At 40.8% G+C, this 21,849-nt stretch overlaps 1 protein-coding gene across 4 annotated transcripts in view; it reads left to right on the top strand.

The window, feature by feature from the left end:
* LOC122790442 (discoidin domain-containing receptor 2-like) overlaps positions 1–21,334 on the top strand; it is a 1,000,047-nt gene extending 978,713 nt beyond the window's left edge. For all 4 annotated transcript variants that reach the window (XM_044057975.1, XM_044057974.1, XM_044057973.1 and 1 more), the window contains one exon: positions 16,718–21,334. In XM_044057975.1, the coding sequence (XP_043913910.1) occupies positions 16,718–16,858 (141 nt within the window). In that variant the 3' untranslated portion in view covers positions 16,859–21,334. The remainder of the gene's footprint in view (positions 1–16,717) is intronic.
* Positions 21,335–21,849: the final 515 nt, after the last annotated feature.

The following is a 21,849-nucleotide window of genomic DNA, read 5'->3' as shown; positions in this document are numbered from 1 at the left end:
ACATGAAAGCATAACTCAGTATGAATTGTAAAAGGTACAAGTTATGAAACAGTGTGAGAATAGAGTTAACTCTGAGCCCTAAACAGTAGTGGCATAAATCATGTTTAGAAAGTATGGCTCAGAAATAGTTTATATCTCAGAAATGAGAAGTACTATAAAAAGTGTCAAACAGCAGTCTTTTTTCCAGGTTCCTTAGCCTGTACACTGGTCTTAATGTCAAAACTGTAGGAGATGATACAGATTCCATATTTTGCTTTTATTACATAGTTCTTTTTTCGAAGTGTTACATCTTGGTGATCTTACAAGATAGACTTTTACTATAAGTAGAAAAGTTGTTCTTCCTGTGAGCTTTCAAATCTTTGGTTTTCTTAGTAACATTGGTGTTTTTACTATATTAGATGTTGGCTAGAAGGGGAAGATGCAATTGTGGTAGGCAGATTCCCTTCAAGTATCTATGTACCCAGTGTCTTTTCTGTTTGGGTGCAGACCATGATTATAAGAACTGTACTATTTGCTAGTCCTTTGCACCTAAAACCTTGTGGATGCAACTTTCTTCTCTCCACACTTGGAAACCCAGAAGCTTAAGCACCTTGCCCAATCTAATGCGGCAGATCCTTCCACCCCGGACAGCCAGCCTATCCCAAAGAAGAAACCAAAGACACCTATGCCCAATGATATGCCTGCCCAGTCTGACTCGGATGTACCTACTGAGGTCTCAGAACCTGCAGTATGCTTGATGCCTCCTAGGATTTCAACTACCATGACCCTGTCAGAAGCCACTATAGTGTCTGAGGTTCACATGGCTGAAACCACTGATGTTGCAGACACTAGTGAGAAGGGGAAACCCACTATAATCATCTCTGAAGGACCCAAAGGTGTACTGCAAACTTTAGTTACAGGAAATACCAGGGCCTCTTAACAAGATCCTCCACATCTTGGGAAGGCGGACTTCACACCTAACAAGAAAAACAGAAAACCAAAAATATTTCCTGTCTTCAGATGTCCAAGGAAAGTGTATTGATGGATTTTTCCCAGGATCTATTTAAGGACATAATGGCACTGTATCCACCATCTTTTTTGCACTATCTGCTCCAACAAGATTTAAAATAAACTTTTGAGGATAATAAGGAAGATTCTGCTACGCAATCCTGAGCCTACTCTTCTCAGATACATTCGTCAGGCCAGTTGCCTTCTGACAATGAAGATTCCTTTTCTCTCATTCTCCTTTTAAGGAAGCTTCATATGGGCAAGCCATCTCTAATTTGCTGAAACATTTTGAATAGGCATCAAAACCGATTTCTGATGTACGAACAAAATGATGTAATCTTTGAGGTAAGCACCCCTGCTCCTGCCCCTACCCTGTCTGTCTTGGAGGCCTAATGTGATGCCTTTACATCCACTTCCTCTGTTCCCAAATGACAGCTGCCAGCACCTGAAAGGCCTGATAGATTTTATAAAGTGTTTAAAGATTTAAAGTTTCTGTATGAGAAACCCTTGGCTGATCCTTTGGTGTTTCCTATGGCTACAGACAAGCCTTCTAAACTCCTTCCTGCTGTTAAAGCTGTTCCCTGAAAATAAGATATTAGAGCAAAGGATAGATTGGAAAAGGTGTACACCTCTTCCACTCTAGCTTTCAGCTCCCTAGCTGTCAGACCCACGACTAAATATTTTTTTATCAATTTGGGGGAACTTGAGTAAAACTTTGGCTTCTATTGAAGGAACAGGCCATTTCTATGGTGTCCTAAGCCTCACAAGTGGCTAGACATTTATTATTTATTTGACATTTGTTAACTGGGATAGTCTGACTGAGTCACAAAACCGTTTTCAGCAGAGGCCTTGGGAGAAAACCTCTATATGTGGAACATTTAGGACAATACAACAGATTGAAATTTTACAAACACGTTTGTTAACACTTTACAGTATACAACAGATTAACAGCTTAAATTAATACACAATTACTTGGAATTTACAATAATCTCATATTACAGTAGATTTCAAGAAATGATACAATCAATGTATTTGAAACCATCTGGAACACAATGCTCAAAAATGTAGTGAATCTTTTGAGAGTTGGAGGTACAAGAATAGGATTTTTGGTTAGGAGTACAAGTGGGATGGGGTTATTGAAGTTTTTGTGTATGCAGAAGTAAAAGGTCAGTATTCACTGGAAAATGTGAATAGGCTTATTTTAATTCATGCATTGGTTCATAGGTTCATAGGTAGGTACTAGGCTATCTGCCCAAAGGCATTTATAAGCCTTGCCAGAATGTGTTGGCTTTCGCCACCCCCTTAGATTAGTTCCCTGTGCCTCTGTCCAGCTGAGCCACTGAAGTGATCCCCAGGGTAAACGTTCTGTTTCTTATCCACTCGTCAAGGTTTCTTTTGAAGAGTGTTAGCGAGGAGCTCTGCCTAATGTAGATTGGAATCTTGTTCCAAAGCATGGGAAGTCTCTGGGACAGGAATCTATCCCTCCAGCACGTCCTGTTTATTGTTGTGGTGAGGTTTAGATCCCTAGAGCGTGTGGCTCGAGGGGGATAAGGTTTTCTTTAGGTGGAGCATGTCCATCAATTCTGGGTTGGACATGGCCTTGTATATCAGGCAGAGATCACCTCTGAGTAGGCGGTATGCAACCAAGTACAGCTGGAGTTTCTTCATTCCAGCTGCATAGAGCATCTATTTGAGGCCAGTGATCCTCTTGGTGAGGTACTTCTGTAGTCTTTCCAGCTGTTGCAGGGGTCTTGTAAGGTACATCCCAAATGGGGTGTTGTACTCTATGATGGATCTGATTAGTAGAGGGGCACAATGACCTCTTTTGATCTGGATGCGAACCCTTTTGTGATTAGGTGGACCATGTAGAAGGATTTTCTAACCACTTTGGCAATGTGATTATCAAAGGTGAGATCACTATCTACTTGGGTCCCCAGATCCCTTATTACATCTTCCGTATTTAGGGGACTACCACCTATGTGGTAGTTTGTGGGTACTTTTTTTCCAAAGGGGATGACTATGCACTTTTTGGCATTTAGCTTGAGGCCATGATTTTGACACCAGGTATCCATCTCAGTGAGACCCTTTTGGAGGATGTCTCTGTCAGCCGAGGAGTCAGTTATAGCCCCTAGTTTGCAGTCGTCTGCGAACTTGGTCAGCCACCATAGTCCACCTGTGCTTGCCTGTACCTCTGAGAAGTATATGCCGAACAGGAAGTGTACTAGGACTGAGCCCTGGGGAACGCCACTTGTAACCGGTTTAGAGTTGGACCTAGCTCCCGCAGCTCTCACCATGTGGGATCTGTCCGTGAGCCAGCTGGCAACCCATCTTGTGACGTAGGGGTTTATGTTCAGGCTGGTGAACTTGTCTATAATACCAGAATGGTGAATGGTGTGGAAGGCCTTTGTGAGGTCTAGGTAGGCTGTGTGTACCACCTTTCCCTCATCTATAGCCTTGGTAAAGGTCTCAAAGAAGTCCACCAGGTTTAGGAGGCATGATCTGCCCTTAACAAAGCCGAACTGGGTAGGGTCCAGTGTTTGGAGGTTCCCAATATCTCTGTTAATGAGTTCCATGATCATGCGCTCCATGATGACGCATGATAGCTGTACATAGTTTGGAGAAAGGGAGTAATAGCTTAGCTTTTTCGAGAGTATAGACAATGGGAGAATTGAGAGACAAAGTATAGACTGCGATCAGGGTGAGAGAAGGAGAGTAATTGGGGAGGTTCTATAGATATAATGAGCGTAAGAGAGGCAGAAGATAAATAAGGTGGAGGGGGGCAGATGAGGAGCAGAGGAAGCGGCATCAAGTGCAGCTAAGATGCAGTGCAGACTTCCTCTAGAGCAGCTGCTACAGGATCAAGTGCAGCTGTGATGCAGTGCAGGCTTCCACTATAGCAGCTGCTACAGGATCACGTCCAGCTATGATGCATTGTAGGCGTCCTCTAGAGCAGTTGCTACAGGATCAAGTGCAGCTATGATGCAGTGTAGGCTTCCACTAGAGCAGCTGCTACAGGATCAAGTGCAGCTATGATGCAGTGTAGGCTTCCTCTAGAGCAGCTGCTACAGGATCAGGTCCAGCTGTGATGCAGTGCAGGCTTCCACTAGAGCAGCTGCTACAGGATCAAGTGCAGCTATGATGCAATGTAGGCTTCCTCTAGAGCAGCTGCTACAGGTTCTGTTATCAGATGGTATGCATGGCTAGGCTTTCAGTCCCTTCCCTGTGGACATTAAAGCCAAGCTACGAGATTCTTTGAATAAGGATCTTTTATTTAGCCCTTATGCAGCCAGCTCCAGGCGTTTCTGCAGTTAACTCCTACTGATGCCTCTAAGCATCAAATATTGCTTGCTCTTTCTTTGCATTAATAATTTCAAAACCATGCTACATGCAGTGTATCAGATGATTTCATCTTAAACCATAAATGACAGGCAAACACATTGTATTGATATTTGACCTCTTTCTAATGCAGTTAAAGAGAGATTGAATATTATTTGTAAACTGTATTTTAATAGCGGTCATATTTCTCTAAATATCTCAATGTTCAGGTAACACAGACAGAACTCCATAGCTTCATATGAAAGCTTACAGCTGTATGAAGAAAATCCTGTTGGCAGCATGTGTCTTGCTTGAATGGTTGCTGAGATATCATAAGCTGCTTATACAACATTATAAAATTAATATTCACTGCCTTTATTTTGGTTTATAAAATCCAATTTAAAGCATCAAACTGAATGAGTGCCATTAATTTCCAAGATTCATTTACATTGAATAGTTTGCCATTTACAGTTTTCCAGTAATGCTTATGGTTACAGAGGTATGAATGTTTTTTGAACTGTAAGATAACTTGATTTTTTTTTTTAAAGGCTCAAGTCACATCCAGTGTGAGTAAAAAGTACACACTCAAAAGAGCTATACTCCTGGGAATGAGTTAAAACCTTGGTAGAAAAAGCGAAAATGAAAGGTTGCAAAACCATGTGTCTTGCTTCATTACCATATACCAAAGAAACTACCCTGCAAAGCCCACATCCTTTGTCTGCATGGACTCCGGGTCCCCTCATAAGGCCATGAAAATGCTTAGGAAAAGTTTCCAAGACAAATTAGAGAGAGACTTGAAATCTGGGGGGCCTCTCTACCTAGGCAAGTTAGCCTGATTTCCCTTTGTGCCCTCCCAGGGTCCTTTACTCCCCCTGTCCAAATGACTCTCCTCATCTATCGGAAATTGTTGGCAGCTCATTACCACAGACAGATGGGTTCTCTCCATTATTTGGGTCTATATTACATCATCAAATGCTTAAAAAAGCAAACGATGATTAATCGACCCCATGTAAGTGAAAGCTTACAGTGTCGAAACCTCAGAACAGCGATTTTTTCAAAGGGAAAAAATTGCTGTTCCAAAAAAAAAAAAAAAAAAAAAACTTTAAAACATTACATAAGCTCCCCCCCCCCCTTACTTAAATATTACCAACTTCGAGATCACACTACAGTGCCGAAAACGGCAAAGTAAAGAAAGCGGCCAAACAAATTCATTCCCAGCTTTGCTATTTTGCCTTTTCATTCTTTTACGTTCGATCAAGACACATTTGACAGAATGTGTCTTCGATCACATAATAGGAACCCCCATTGTTCAACATGGTTACAGAATGACTTGGAAGGAAGTCCACTCTATTCAAGGGCATCCCGTCCTCCACCTTGCAGTCAAATAAAGATACTCTATCCCATTATTCAAGCTTTACTCGACCAGGGCACAATAAAACCTGTGCCAAAACAGTGTGCAGGAAAAGGGTTCTATTAAAGACGCTTCCTTTTTCCCAGAAAACGAGGAGAATGGAGACTTTTACTGGATCAGTCCATGCTCAACACTTTCCTCCTTTCAGGATACTCTCTCTCTAAAATCTTCTGCCTTGCATACAAGCCTTTCTGGTGTCCTTGGATCTAAAAAAACTCCTACCTCCACATTCCATTCCACCCTACCTTCAGGAAATTCTAAGGTTTTCAGCTTACTCAGCACACACTCAATTCCCTGCATTGCCTTTTGGACTTTCTGCAGCCCGCAAGGTTTTCACTAAGTGTCTGGCTCCAGTCATAGCCTTCTGCACAACTTAGGAAATTCAAATATTCCCTTATTTAGATGACCAGTTAAAACAGGCACCCTCTCCACAGACCCTTTTATTTCATTTCAACATCACCGTGTCCCCTACTCCAAAGTCTGGAGTTCATTATCGACTTCAAGAAATCCACCCTGGAACCAACCCAAGACCTAGTCTTTGTGAGCTGCAGACTAGATACTAAACTCATGCAGGCTTTCCTGCCTCCAAAGTGCAGAATCTCTTCATTTACTTCCAGTCTGTCCTACCCCTTCAGACTTGCACTGCTAGAATGATTCTCAAGACACCTGGATTCATGGCTGCAACCATGCCTATGGTCCCCTTTGCCAGACTCCGTATGAGAAAGATCTGGTAGTACTTGATAACCACCTGGTCTCAGCATTCCCATCCACTGGACACTCTGAATCCTCTTCTCTCCTGGTTAAAAAAGGAAATCTGGGGTGGATATCACAAGTAAGTTAAAACTCAGGCCTACCTTTTAAAGTGCAAACACAGCCGTAAGAGTCTCCTACAGATGCTTTAGATGTTGCATGTGGGGCATGGACAGCGGGTCCCTAAGAGTTCAGTGCTAATGGCCACCAAATCAAAGGTCAGAGCACATCTATATATGTAAGGCATGGACAGGGTGTCTATGAGAGTTCAGGACCAATGGTCAGAGCATGTCAACCTGAAGGAGATGCAGGCACCAAGATCTTGTCACACTCCTGGACCACTCAGAATTTTCACAGACAACACTGCAGTCATGTGATACATAAACAAGTGGGGGGATTCTTATCATCCTTGCAGACTAGCTGTTATGGCAAGATATCCGGCCACAAAACCAAACATGTTCCCTCAAGCTGTTTACACCCCCTCACAGGCAATCTCTTGGCAGATTTTGTAAGCAGATCAAAGGAAGCCCCTCATGAATGGACGCTGAACAGAGAGGTCTTTCTAGATGTCCATAAATGGGGTGCCCCACAGATGGACTGACTGACCTCTGTCCACAGCAAAGAACTTCCTCTGTTTTGCACAAGGACTTGTCCTCAAATATAGAGAATGTATGCCATGTCTTTTCTTTGGAAAGGGAGATTTCTGTATGCCTTCCCTCCACTTCTCCAAAAGGTCCTACTACAGATCCAAAGAAAGAGAGAGTCAAACCAAAGATTTTACTGTTGACTCCCCTTTTTTTCCAAGGCAGCATTGGTTCCCTCTTCTCTACCACCTAACAAGTGGTCATCACAAGATACCTCACACAGGGGGACTTGCTCACACAACAGAAGGGCTCACTTCTTCACCCCAACCTGCCATTTCTCAACCTGAAGACATGATTCTGATCCTTTTCAGACACTAGTGTCTATGCTACAGGTTCTTCAGGAGGCAAGGAAACCTACTACCTGGAAATCTTATATAACTAAATGGAAAATATTTTCAATTTGGTGTCGTGCTGTTAAACAGTACTCTATGCAAATGGATGTACCCATTGTCCTATTTTATTTGTGTGAGCTTTTATAAGCGGGCCTGGCATACTTCAGAATTAAAGGCACACCTCTCATCCATTTCTGCTTACTTACATCTCAACCCTCGTGTTCTGTCTGGTCTAGAGGTAAAACAGTTTCTGAAAAGTGAACTCCACCTAAAACCATGTATAAAGTTATTCTGCCTTCTTGGAACCTCAACTTTGGTCAGAAAAAACTCAGTCTTCTTCTTTTGAACCAGCAGCCTCTGCTTCTCTCCAATTCTGTACTTGGAAAACCATACTACTAGTACCCCTTCTTTATGCTAATATCTTCTTTATACCTAAAGTGGTAAATGAACTATTCCTCAGTCAGGCCATCAGTCTCCCTACTTTCTCTCCTAGCACACATATTGAGGGAGAGAGAATCCTTCACTCGTTGTATGTGAATAGATAACTCCGATTTTTACTTGGACAAGACAAAGTGAATTTGCAAGACTGTCCAGTTTTCCTTCCAAGAAACCAAGCTAGTGTGTCCAGTTTCAAAACAAACTGTTAACTGGATTTCTAACTCCATCTCCTTTTGTTACACTCAACACGACAAATACTTGCCTTCAGTAGTGAAGGCACATTCTACCAGATCAGTGGCCTCATCTGTAGCCTTTTACAAGTAGGTAGACTGCAAACCTATCCAAGAAACAACTACTTGGACCTTATTTTTACTAAACACTACAGGATAGATGCCTTCTCTAAATCTAGAGCTGCCTTCAGCTGGGGCTTTTCTAGACTCCTTGACATTCTCCCATGTCTCATCCAGTCAGTCTTTGTACCAGTTAAGCTTTGGGAATCATCCAACAGTTTGGAATACTGCAACGGTGATCTAAGGAGGGACATAGTACAGCTGTGTAAAAACTTAGCATAAGTGTAGATGTCTTACTGTTCACTCTTAGGTTCATAGACAGGTTCATAGATTAGTACTAGGCTAATTGCCCTTGCGAGCCATTTTAAGCCTAGCCAATTATCCCTTGTGAGACTCAAACCCTGCACCTTGTGCTTGTAAGGCAAACACCTTAACCATTAGGCCACCCTCCCAGCCGTTGCCATATTCCTTCCCTCCCTGCCCTTTCCATTTTCGCTTACCTCTTTTCATGGGGGGAGCCATTTTCTGCCTTCTCTCTTAGCTGATCCAGTACTCTAGTTTCCTTAGGTCTCTACAGGGTTTTTGGCTTGGTGATAGAGGTTTTATGTTCATATATCCTTGGGTTTGGTTGTATGTCGGACGTATGGCACTGTGGAAGGCTTTGGCTTGGTACCTTAGCTGGATGCCCAGGTTATCTATCAAGATAACCCAACAGTTTGGAATACTGCAACAGTGATCAGAAGGACATCCACTTTTATGGTAAGTTTTTACACAATTCATTTTCTTATGCCTTTATTGCCACAATTGGACATTATGCATTATACTAATTTTCATTTTGGGTATTGTACTGAACTTCTGCTCAGTATACTGTGTACAATAATGAGCTAGAGTAATATTGTATTGAGTGATTATTATATCAGAAGTATGCAACCTCTATATTTTCCAGAAAAATGTATATATATTTTCACTTGCAGCATGTCATAGCATTACCAAATGAGCATTTAATGCAGTGGTATTAAATAGCATAGACTAAGAAGGTGGCTTTTGTTGCTGATCGTGTTCCTGCTCCCTGAAAGTTTCATAATGAGCTCCCAAAAGGGGAACTGAGATAAGGTGTTTTACAGATAGACATTGCATACGAGTGTCTGTAGATGTTCAGTACCTTAGTCTGACATTTTGCATTATTTTCTAGCAAGTTACTGAACTAGACATTGTTCCTGGATCACCCTTGAAAAGGAATAGGGTGTCCAGTGGGGCTACTTGGATAACGAATGGATATTATTACCCAGTTTTCACTGGGAATTATTTTGAACTTCTGCTCAGTGTTTGGGACACAGTAATTATCTAGATTCCTTCTTTACTGAGTAGTCATTAAACCAGAAGTAATGCCTTATATTTCAGCAGGATTTAGTATGACTCATTACATTGCAATGCTGTGTTTTCTAGTACGCAAAGTGGTGGGGTTAAATTCAAAGGTATCCTGCTGTGACCCACCTCAGGTTAACCACTTGGTTCTTCCAGCTCTGACCTTAGCCAGAAATGCCAGGCTTCCCTCTTCGGTATTCAGATCATATCAGCATCCCAAAAATGGGCCACTACAAAAATATATCTTAGCAAAGGAAACTGATTCTCCATTTGGGCTACGTCCAGGGGTTTAGAGCACTTTTCTGCCCCCAATCTATCTGGTTTAGAACTCCTGTTGCAACATTTTCACACCAGATACAATTATTCGACTATCAAATTGCAAATGGCAGCTATCTCAAGTTTCCATACAGTTCAGAATGACAACTCTGTAGCCTCTTGGAGAATCTCTAAGGCCTTCCTGAAATGAACCTTTTTTCTATGGCCTCCTGTCAGAGACCCGGTACCTCCTAGGATTATTGCCATCATGTTACAGGCATTGACTCAGCCATGCTTTGAACTGGCAGCATCTGTTGATGTGAAATTCCTTTCTTGGAAAACAGTTTTTCTGGTGGCAGTTACTTCAGCCAAATGTATTTCAGCGATGTAAGTACTTTCCTGGAAGCCACCCTACTTGGTCTTCCATAGAGTCTCCTTAAGGACTAATACATCTTTCCTTCCTCTGAATCTGTTCATAAACCTACCACGCTTTTTTTTTTTTTTTTTAGATTTTTCAAATGGGGTGAAAACGTCACATATTCTGGACATTCATCACCAGCTTAGGGTCTATCTTCATAGGACCAAACCATTCAGGAAGTTAGATCAATTGTTTGGCATTCTCAAAACCTGGGCAAAGTGATAGCTAAAGTTATTCTGCCTAGATGGTTATCCAAATGCATGCCCTTTGTGTACATTAAAGAGGCCCTTCCTTTACAATCTAAACCTAAGGCTCACTCCACAGGGGCAGTGGCCACATCAACAGCCTTTGCCAGGAAGACTACTTATTGATGATATATGTGCAGCAGTTACTTGGTCAACATGTCATTCCTTTGTATCTCATTATAAGCTTGATGAACAATCTAGGTCACGTTCCTCCTTTGGCTCCACTATCCTCAGGAATGCCCTTCCTTTATACCACCCAGGTCTGTATGCTTGCAAATCTGTCCCATAGTTGGATCAGACAAAAACGGACAACATTGCATTCAAAAGTTATGTACTTACCATAACGCTAGATCCACATTGTTCTTAGGTGTGTACTAAGCTAATGGTCCTGGAGCCTTTACAAGCCTAGCCCATAGAAGTGCCCTGGCATCGTGATACCCAATGTTAGTTCCCAGTGCCTCTATCAAGGAGAGCCACTGGATTGATTCCCAGGATGAACTTTCTATTACCCATCCACTCATCAAGATTTCTCTTGAAGAGGGCCAGTGAGGTGCTCTGCTTGACATGTATGTGAAGTCTATTCCAGAGCATGGGCAGTCTCTGGGTTATGAACCTGTCCCTCCAACATGTTCTGTTGATTGTGGTAATGAGGTTGAGGTCTCTGGAGCATGTGGTGCAGAGGGATTGGGATTTCTTTAGATGTAGCATTTCTAGCAGAGCTGGGTCAGACATGGCTTTGTAAGTCAAGCAGAGATCACCTCCTAGTAGACAATATGAGAGAGAATAGCTGGAGTTTTTTTGAGTTTGTCCATGTAGGACATGTGTTTAAGGCCTAGAATCCTCTTCGTGAGATACTTTTGTGGCTTTTCCAGCTATTGCTATACTCGATGATTGGCCAAATGAGGGAGGAATAGAGAGAGATGATGACCTCTTTCTTCCTGGATGCAAAACCCTTGGTAATGAGATGTGCCACATAGAATCTGTGACCACAGTGGCAATATGGCAATATGGTGGTCGAAGGAGAGGTTGCTGTCAACCTGTGTTTCCAGATCCCTAATAATGCCTTCTGTGTTCAGTGGGCTCACATTGATGTGGTAATTAGTGGGAACTGAGTTTTTCCCAAAAGGGATGATGATGCATTTTTTGGCATTAAGCTTAAGGCCATGGTTTCAACACCAGTCATTGATCTCAGTGAGGCCTTTCTGTAGGACATCTACATCACTTGGGGAGTTAATAATGGCTCCCAGTTTGCAGTCATCTGTGAATTTGGTCAGCCAGAGTCCCTCCGTGATGGCCTGGACTTCTGAAAAGTAGATGCCAAACAGGAGAGACCCCATGACTGATCCCAGTGGGACTCCACTCGTGACTTGTTGGCGGTCTGACTTGGAGTCCACTGCTTTCACACTGTAGCTTCTGTCTGTGAGACAGTTTCAACCCACCTAGTGATATAGGGAGTTGATGCCTTGTTTGGTGAGTTTATCAATAATTCCTGAATGGGGAATGGTATCAAAGGCCTTGGCCAGATCGAGGTAGGCTGTATGAACTGCCTTACCCTCATCCACAGCTCTGGTGACTGACTCAAAGAAGTCAACCAGGTTGAGCAGGCATGATCTACCTTTCACAAAAACCTATCTGATTTTTTTGTCTGGTTCATCCTCCCTGTCACCCCCCCCCCCCCCCATCCAAATTGTCACAGTTAGGGTTTGATGGTTGGGTCAGGTCTGGCATATCCTGCTGTGAGCAGTCCTAACTTCCTGTTTCCCATAACCCTGATATTTTTCTGTCTTACATTCTGGTACCAACTCAGTCTGTTCTGAGGTATTGAGTTGGAGTTCAGAGAATTGTGGGTACAGAAGGAGAGGACCCTAGAAACAGAGGGCTTCAGAGTTGGTGCCAACTTTGGATGTGGTTAGATGTGATGGCCCATAGCTGAACTGAATGAAAGTCAGACAACCTGGATCTACCATTATGGTAAGTACATAACTTTCATTTTAATTCTGTCTTAATGTTACATTTATTTATACAATACCCATGTATTATATTATGAAAACTGTATTGTGCTAGAGCTTAATTTTTAAGCACTTGGTAAGTTAGATGTTAGGAATGAAGGCATTTCAAATAATGCACTCCAAAATAGTAGCACTGGGCAAACATATTACAAGCTGTGGTTCCGGAAGGAAGAATCAAAAAGTATGGAATTCTTGACAGTGATAAAGAAGCCCCTGTCTGTGTCAGAGTTGGAAATCTTCATAAGTTGTCTTAAAAATTCAGACTGGAGATGTACAAAAAAAATGTGGATGAAGTCAGTGAACATCAGAAAAGTGTTTTAGATGTTAAGAGACTGCATATAGTATGATGTAGTGCTGTAAATGTGCTATATACTCAGAGGAAATACTAATTCAGTGTACTGGAGAGGAGATCTCTGTATAGATGAAAGCAGCTGAGGAAACTGTGGCCAGTAGATAAAATTAAAAGTCAGAAAAGTACATAACAGTTATGTGATACTGCATTAATTTTTAGAGGTAATGTTTATAAGCATGATGAACACACACAGTATATACACTGCAGAGATATGTACGGATGCACAAATATATTTCAGGAGTGAATAACACAAATATAAATGTCTTGTATAACTAGTGTGTAAACTTCAGTGATCTGATGCCTTCTCTGCAGTTGGAGGAAGATAAAGCCCTAAAGATAATGCAGGTGACCAAACACTTGATTAGTAGCTTGGACAGCTGAGGATGGCAGTGAGCATTCCCTATCCTGATGGGAGGGGGGAGGAACTGACTTACCACTTGTGTCAACCATGGAGTATGATCCTGTGAGTGCATGCTGCCTACACCATGTGTACACTAAAGTTGAGAGTACATGTGGGTACACATTCCTTGCAAGCCAGCAGCTTGAAAGTGGACCTCAGTGAGCTGACCGAAGGAATGGAGGATGCTCCAATGAGGGAGGGTATGCCACCTCGTTACACAAATAATCTGGCCCACCCTCTACTCCCCCAGTCTTGCAATGGCAGGGCATGAATGAGTTAATAAGGTACCACAGGAAGAATGGAATGGGTCATAGGATGCTTGCCTACCCTGGTTCTCAGTCTACCTCCCTCAGATAGAACAAACGGGCCAGTTGGGTGAAGGTAGTAGAGCCATCAGGCAGGTCCTGTTGTTACCAAAAAAAAAATCGGAGGCTGCAAGGGGCTAAGAATGAATGATTAGCACATAAAGAGGGCAAATTAACTTTGTATCATTAAAAGGAAGGTATTGCAGGTAATCTGTAAATTTGTAACAAGACAACAAAAGTGCCTGGAACACATTTTTCCTGAAGTGATGTGGTATTAGAAGGTCACATCACATTACAAATACATTTTTTGAAGATATTTTAGAGGCCTTCATTTCATAAATGTATCTGAAACTATGCTGTGGCTTGTTCCAGAGTTTTTGAATATATACTGGATAGTAAGAATTTCTAAACTACTCTGTTTTGTGGATTTATGCTCACTGTTCAGTAGAAGTTCTAAATACACTTGCTTATAATAATGCACCACTTAATGATATTAGTAAAAAGCAGGACACTTGGGAGTGTATAAGCATTTAACTGTTAAATGTCAAGTGAGTTACTGGCAATTGCCAGATAAGTTCAAAGTATTTCAGGCTACAAAAGTCTAAACAGTTATTTAGTGGATTCCTGTAGCACATCTAGCTATCTTATTGTAAGCCAAGGGAAATGTATGGAATAGTTCAGTTAGAAGGTGCACAAAATGTAGAGGTGGAGGAAGCAACTACATATCAGTAGATAGTGGAGCACCATAAGAAAGAAATTACTCAACTCTGTACAGCCTAACATTTGAATGGTTTTAAACACATTATGCATCTGTCTGTCAAACTTTAAATGATCATCAGGACTGAGATTGTGGAGATTACTTTCTCATTTGTTGACTTGGGAGGTTAAGTTATGATGGCCTTTTGAGGGGCTTGAGTGTATTGGAGTTGTTCTCTGATAAGATAGTGATATTAGAATGACAGTAATGTTGACTTTTGCTTACAAAGAACATAGTTTTGGTCTTAGTAGTGTTAAGATGAAGCCCTGTAGTTTTAAGACGTAACTTCATCGATTTGGAGGTAAAGTTCAGCATGTGTTGGCCATGGTGATTTTATTGTGGGCAAAAAGTATTGTAGAATCTTCAGTGATCAGTTTTGCGTTTTGCTACCATGTCATTCATAAAGGCAATAAAAAGAAGTGACCTAACCTTGAGAGGACTCCAGCATTGGCAGGCAATGGTAACAAGATAGCAGTCTTTCTTTTGACCAGAATGGTGTCTTCTTTCTAGATACCTTCTGAACCATTAAATGGTACTGATAGAAAGACCATATCTACTTAGGGTAATGAAAGGCATTGCATGGTCACCATTAGTAAATTCATGTTATATCTCACTTGGAGACAACCATAAAGACTGTTGCAATTCTACCATGATCTAAGTTGCCACAGATGTACTCTACAAAATCCAGTAGGACAGTATGATTGCCACTTGTAGGCCTAAAACCATGTTGTAAATTGAAGATAATTTTGGATTTACTTAGATGTCCAGGTTGTGAATGAATACAGTTTTCTACAATTTTTGATAAGGAGACAAAAGTGTTTGAGACTCTTCCTTTATACGGTGTGTACAATAAGAGCCTCCTTAAGGTCCTCCTTGATAGAGCTGTTAATTAGTGCTGAAATTAGCTGAATAATTGCACCTGCCAAAATTTTTAAGAATGCGTGTGGTGGTGGGGTTGTCAATTGAAGTTGATGTGTGCTTCAGCTTATAAAAGAACTTATGCTTATTTGTAGGGTGAACACGGAATAGCCATTATGTGCAGATTCCTTTAACAAGTTTTCAAGATCTTTTGTACTCATCTGTTAGAAATGTTCCAAACTGAGCATTAATCTGTGTCACTTAGGTAAGAAAAAGATTAAGGTACCTTGCGTAACCTGTGAGTCTTTTAAATCTCTGAATGGATTGTCAAATTCAGTACAAACATAACCCCAAACGTTGCCAGTAAATTGCGTAACCTGTGAGTCTTTTAAATCTCTGAATGGATAACAGGGGAAATGCAAGTTTAATACACATTAGCTGCCTGCAAAAGTTTGAAAATGCATCAGTAAAGTATATGCTGTGGGTGACAAAGGACTGTTTTGTAGAATAATGCAGCTCTGCTTTGCACCTTTATCTGTTATGCATTTTTGCGCATGCATGTGTGCGTGCAGACATGCAAGGGTGTATGTATGCTCTTGTGTTCTGCTGCCAATGCACTGTTGTGTAGGCTTTCATTAGCGCCTTTGTGAAAATTAGATTGTAATAAGTGGATTTGTCCTGTTTGTGAATATTTTTTGACAATTACCCCAGGTGACCTGAGTGTGAGTAGAAGATAGGGTGACAAAAGAGCTTTCCTGGGGGATATGAAAATGCTGCTAGTGCCTTTCTTTCTTTAAGGAGAGAAACCTTGGTTTGCTTTGTTTGGGAGGACTGTACTGCCCATGACAGCTTAGCAGTCTATAGCAATACAACCATAAGTGGCAGGTGCATCCCAGAGGTGCGGATATATGTAGTCGTTACAGCCTTAGCACAGGACTTGTTGAAAGAAACAAAACATTTTTGAATTTATCACTGATGACAGACCTCTCCCAGTGCTTGATTCATCATTGAGGGGAAAGAGTTGACCACTAGATCACCACATCTCAGAAAAAGGGATTTGTTATAGAATGACCGGGAGAAAGGCTAGATGTTACTGATGCATTTGGGAGGAGGGTTAAAATAAATGAATAAATTACTATAGCACAATATCTGAACTGTTCTCTTACTCTGTTTTTCCCCACATCCTCTCTTACACTGAGTTCTTGCAGGTTGCATGAAGATAGCCATTATTTTCCATGAAGTTCTATTGTCTGTTTATTGGCTCTGTGGACCCTTGGTGAAAATCTGTTGATGGTGAAGGGAGACACCTTTATGTTAGTAGGCAATTGATTGCTGGAAAGAGAATGCATCTCCATTCTCCTCGGGAGAGCTACATATTTACATTTTGAGTATGATGTAGAAGTGCTTAGTATATGGCCCAAAAGTCCATTTTCTCCTCTCTCTGTACCAGTCATTTTCATAAAGATTAGATAGCTTGTGTAAACGTTTATCATTTTATAACCATTATTTCTCTGACTGCACTTAATATGCATTTATTTAAATCACTGTCATGTAATTCTAACATTTTGTGCTCCACGCTTTTGCAGATTTACCTTTCCCAGCCGCCTCTATGTCCACCGCAAATCTTTGACCTCATGCTGCGATGCTGGAGTCGTGACATCAAAGATCGTCCAACTTTTGGGGCTATATATCGTTTTCTTTTACAACAGAGGGCATTTGTTGTCTAGCGTCATAGCCTGTGAACAGCTAGGGAAACCTAAGGAGAATGGAGCCCCACATTGTGGTTTCTGTGCCATAAAGCATGCAGCCTTCAGTACTGAAGCTATCATTGGTTGTCTGTTAAGACTGGTTTTGTCTTAGTGCATCCCTAAATATTAAGTGATGCAACATTCTGTGGTTTGGTGACACTGTCTCCCATTTAAATGCAACATTTTAAGGAATATGTTTTCCTCTTTTATTTAGAGAATGTCTTTTCAAATTGTTGATTCTTCAAAGACAAGGAATTCTTACTGAGATAAGCAGTGTTGAAGGTTCTGATCTTATTTCCACCATGGACAAGATGAAGGAAACAAGATCTGTGTACACTTTTAAGAGACAAAGCGCACACAGACTATTTCCCAATGTTTAGATGGGGATTGCTGAAGAGTAACATTCAGAATAGAAGCCACTGTAATTTATGAAAGTGACATTTTGGTCTTGGAAGATATTTCCTTCAGATCTGTCATCACAACAGAGGCTTGTTATAGACAAAGTTAAAGGCTTGTATGGCCACCATGATGGGAAGTGCAGTGGAAAACTCCCATGAGGATTTGCAGTGGAATACTACCGTGGGGACTAGTAGTGGAATACTGCCATGTGGATTTGTAGCGGAATATTCCATGTTGATCTGCAGTGGGATTAAGTACACAGACTGGAGTTGCTTATCCTACTAGGGTATGTAATTTGCATTGTGCAGCCCATCCCATTTCACATGGACATCCATATTCATCTGGAATCAGACATGCCTTCAATGGCTAGAAATGGATTAGGAGCTTTTAGATAGGAATGTACTGCACTAATTTTGAAATTGATACCTATATGCAGGACTGCTTTTTTTCCTGCAAGAGTCTTAAAGTTTTTGAAAGGTCTATTTAGACTTCTAGTTAATGTTAAAAGTGTGAGATATATGCAGCTGTAAACATGGTTATTTTCTTTTTCCTGTGGTTTATGATGAGCACTGCTTTTTGTTGCTTCCGTTTCGCACACTGGAGTTTTAGTGATATGAATGTTAAAGCTGAATGTTATTAGTCGTAGTGTGGTCACCGTAGAAGGAGTCCACCTTTGGCCTGTGAGCAATGACTAAGAGCTGTGTTTGGCTGAGGGAAAACTAATGTACTACTGTCAATGTGTAGATTTGCCAGTATGGACTGAAAGGTAGTTATTACAAGATAATATGGACTGAAAGGTGGTAGTCACTACAAGAGAATATGGACTGAAGGGTAATTATTACTACAGGAGATAATCCCAATAGTTTATGCAGCCACATTGGATGGCATTTGTTCTTAAGCCTAAGCAATATTTGCAGAGTTTTTTTGTGCACTAATGTCGCTGTGGGTTAAACATCACAGGGACAGTCTAATTCAGAACAGTACCACTGTGCATATCGTAGTTCAAACTAGCCAGCCCCCCTCCCCACTACCTAGAAGGGAGTAGTTGCTTGCAAAGTACTAATCGAAAACCAGTGTAGAGATGCTAAATTCTAAACTGATGTACACTTCACAACCACAAGAATAATCTTGCCTATAGAAGATATTACACTTCTGGACATATATAAAGTTGTTGAGTCTAGTATGTCCAACTGTATTAGTAACTTGAGCAAATGATACCTGAAAGTTTGGGTGGCTCCATAGAAACTGATGTGTAGGGTTGCTTCTTCATGTAATGTTGGTAAAGAGTCTTGTCCAGTATGTTAAAATGAATTGACATAAATGGAGATGATGAATTCTAGTATGATGGATTCCAGCTGTTTCTTTTGCTGGAAAAAGATATGAGAAACAGTTGCATTTCCGTGCTTAAGTGCAGCTCATGTGGTATCTCTGGCTAATAAAAAGTAGCTGGCTTAAATAATTGAAGCAAATCAGGGATGCACTTTGAGTAATAATCTTATTATGGGTGTGTTAAAGCTGTTGGCGGTAAGATTGTCCTTTTTATCTGACTAAATTCATATGGCCAGCCACCTGTTAAATTTCCATTTATGTTGTTTTTGGTCCAGGTTCAGGAAGAATCTTACTGCCAGGACCAGGAAAATAAAGATTTAATTCTTTCATTTCCATTCACTAAAGTCAAACCACTGTGATGAACAATCGCAATTCTAACCCCTGGCAACAGAAACTGAGGAAAGACTATTGAAGACATCTGTATTACGGAAGTGTAGGGTGTATCAGTTACCACACCACTACATTGCTGCTTATGTTTCCATAACTAGGAGGGAAAAAATAGGGGTCTCTTGGAACAAGTGAGTCATTGCCATTGCTTGGTCCTAGACCTGGTAATCTCTTCAATACTTCTTGCATAAATAGTCAATCCTACAAGGTTGTATCCTGTAAGTAAGGATGCACAAGGTAGGAGGAGGTTCTAGAACTGGTGCCTTCGAGTTGTCAGTGGGTCATGAAGGAGCACAGACTGGTGTACACATCTGTGGTGATAGCAAGAAAGAAAGGCAGGGGGAGAAAATGTAGCAGACATTAAAATTACAAAGACCCACATATTGAATAAAAAAAAAACACCCAGGCCATGTTTAGGATAGGCCATCACTAACTTACTGAAGGTCTGTCAGTTTAGTGCAGAGCGGATGTGAGCTGTGGGAGCTTCATTCCCCAGTTTTGGGTTTGATTCCATCAGTCTCCGTTTTCGAATTCTACAACTCCAAACAAGTCACTTAAACTAGGCTGGGCCATCACTAAAGAATGGGCCTCAGTGTGTTGAAAAACCTGGTTAACAAAATAAACTAGTAAATTAATCCTCTTGGTCAGCATGCACTGTCATTTTCTTCCCACCCTAGGGCTGGGGTGCTGTGGAGTAATGCCCCATTTATACATTTGTTTACAAGGATCCTGCTTACATTTGCAGCATCCTTATTGCCCCTGTGTTAGTCCATCCATTAACATTGCCACTTGGTCTTAAGTAGGTATTGTTTAAATGGCTCAATGTCAGGCAAACCAAAAGTCATCATTTCTGGTATTATTTTTTTAGTTTATTGTTTCATTGGAAACACTCCAAGGTATCCCTGGAGGAATGCTTTTAAGATGTGGTAGTAACCTTTTAACGTGCTGGATGACCTAAAGATCAAAGTCCCTTTGTTTCCACATAATCTCTGCGGATATGGTAAGCTGTGCTTGACTAGGCTTTGTGTGCCCACTACGGTATTTCTAGGAACAGAGAGCAAAGTCCGTTGTCACAGTCTTAGTTACCAAACTGTGTTCTTGTTTCAAAGAAGAGAGGAAGAGTGTGTCATATACAACAGGCCTGCAGTACCCTATACTTGTAGGTACCTACCAAATTCCCCAACTTTAAGGCTTGCGGGGGACTTTAAATTGTTGCCCTCTAAACACAGCTATTAATGTTTGACTAATGAGTTTCAGGATTGGAAAAGCTTTATTTTATGTCAGAAAACATGATTAAGACTTGGTTTGTGCACATATGTAGGGTGTTATGTTTGTACTATAAATGTTAAATGTGTTTTAAAATTAAAAGCTGTAATTGATATTGTTACTACTGTAGGTGCAGACACTGGTTAGAAACTAAGCTTCCAGCTCCTCACATTTTATCCTTTGTGTTTTGCTTTTGTATTCTAAATCTTAGAGACTATTCATTTGATGCAGTTCTGTCAAACAGGAGGATACCATGTTAGAGAGATTTTTTGTAAGGTATATAGAAGCCTGAGAAATTTGAGGTACACACTTTTTTTTGTCATTTCACAGGTGTTGAATTAAAATATGTTATACACAAAAGTAGAAAGACAAGTTAGGCAAGCAAGTTAACCACTGCCTGCTGGGCCTGTATCAGACTAACACGTGAAATTATAAACAGGACATACCGGTTTACAGTCTGTGTGAATCCTGTGATGCAGAAACACTTGGGTGCTGCAGCAGGACAAAGCTGGATGCATGTAGTTGAGCTGTACCTGTCTGCACTTTGTAGTTTTGGCAACCCCAGAAAGCTCAGTTCTAAAATGAACCCAGCAACATGATGCATGCAATGAGCTAAAAGTTGCCAAAAACATTTCCTCTACCTTTTTATTTTTTCCCTTGTTATATGAAGTCTAATTTGTATTTTTTGTGTCAGGGGTAGACTTGTCTGTTGGATGTACTGATTTTATTTAATTCAGCTGTATAGGTATTCAGCAAGTTCTATCATTCCTTATTCCTTTTTTTCTGTAGAGTTGTATTTCTGATACACATAGATTTGTAATAGGTAGCTTTGTAAGTATTTATCGAAACCAGCCTGTATAACATTTTTTTCTTTGTAAATAGCTCAGCTAATTGTGGCTAGTACTTAAAATGTTTAATCGTGTCTGTTGAGTGTTCAACTCTTTTTGATAGTGTATACTGAATTTACAGTATGGCATTACTGTGACAGCATCAATATAGAGTTTCAGATGGTAGGTACCACTTGCACCCAAATGAAATGTTCTGACTAAAAGAATAAAAATAGTTTTAAATTAATTTTTCTTCCTTATTGTGACTTGGACATGTGTGGGTATTGGTTGCTGTTAAGAAACCTGTTTTCTCTTTCTAGAAGTTGAATGGGGAGATAGTGCATGGGTGTAAATCCATTTGCTTTATTGCATACCTATAAGTATCTCTCTCTGTGTTTTTGTGCTACAAGGCTTCCTAGTTAGTTCCTAACTTGGAGTTATGGCAGAATAAATCACCCAGTCTGACTTCATCAGTCATTTTAAGACTACATAACCCCCTCTTGTTTCTGGCTGTTGGTGTTGCTTATTGCTGTGATAGTGCATGTGTTGAGTTTATCTGCTGTCAAAATTAGTTGATTATTTTAAGAACTTGGTGGCTGGCTGCTATATTTTTTTTGTTTTTTTGTTTTTTTTTGGGGGGGGGGGGCACTACAGTAGTCAGTTGGAACTCTCAAGCCATCGATGCTAATTAACATGGCAAAGTTTCATAATTGTTAGTTATACTGCAGTCTAACTTCATCAGAAGTCATACTTGCTTCTTGA

Source organism: Protopterus annectens, chromosome 16.part0, assembly GCF_019279795.1.
Source record: "Protopterus annectens isolate FY-2018-M chromosome 16.part0, PAN1.0, whole genome shotgun sequence".
Taxonomy (NCBI): domain Eukaryota; kingdom Metazoa; phylum Chordata; order Ceratodontiformes; family Protopteridae; genus Protopterus; species Protopterus annectens.
The sequence above is the reverse complement of the archived record's forward strand: the minus strand, read 5'-3'. Positions and strand labels throughout refer to the sequence as shown.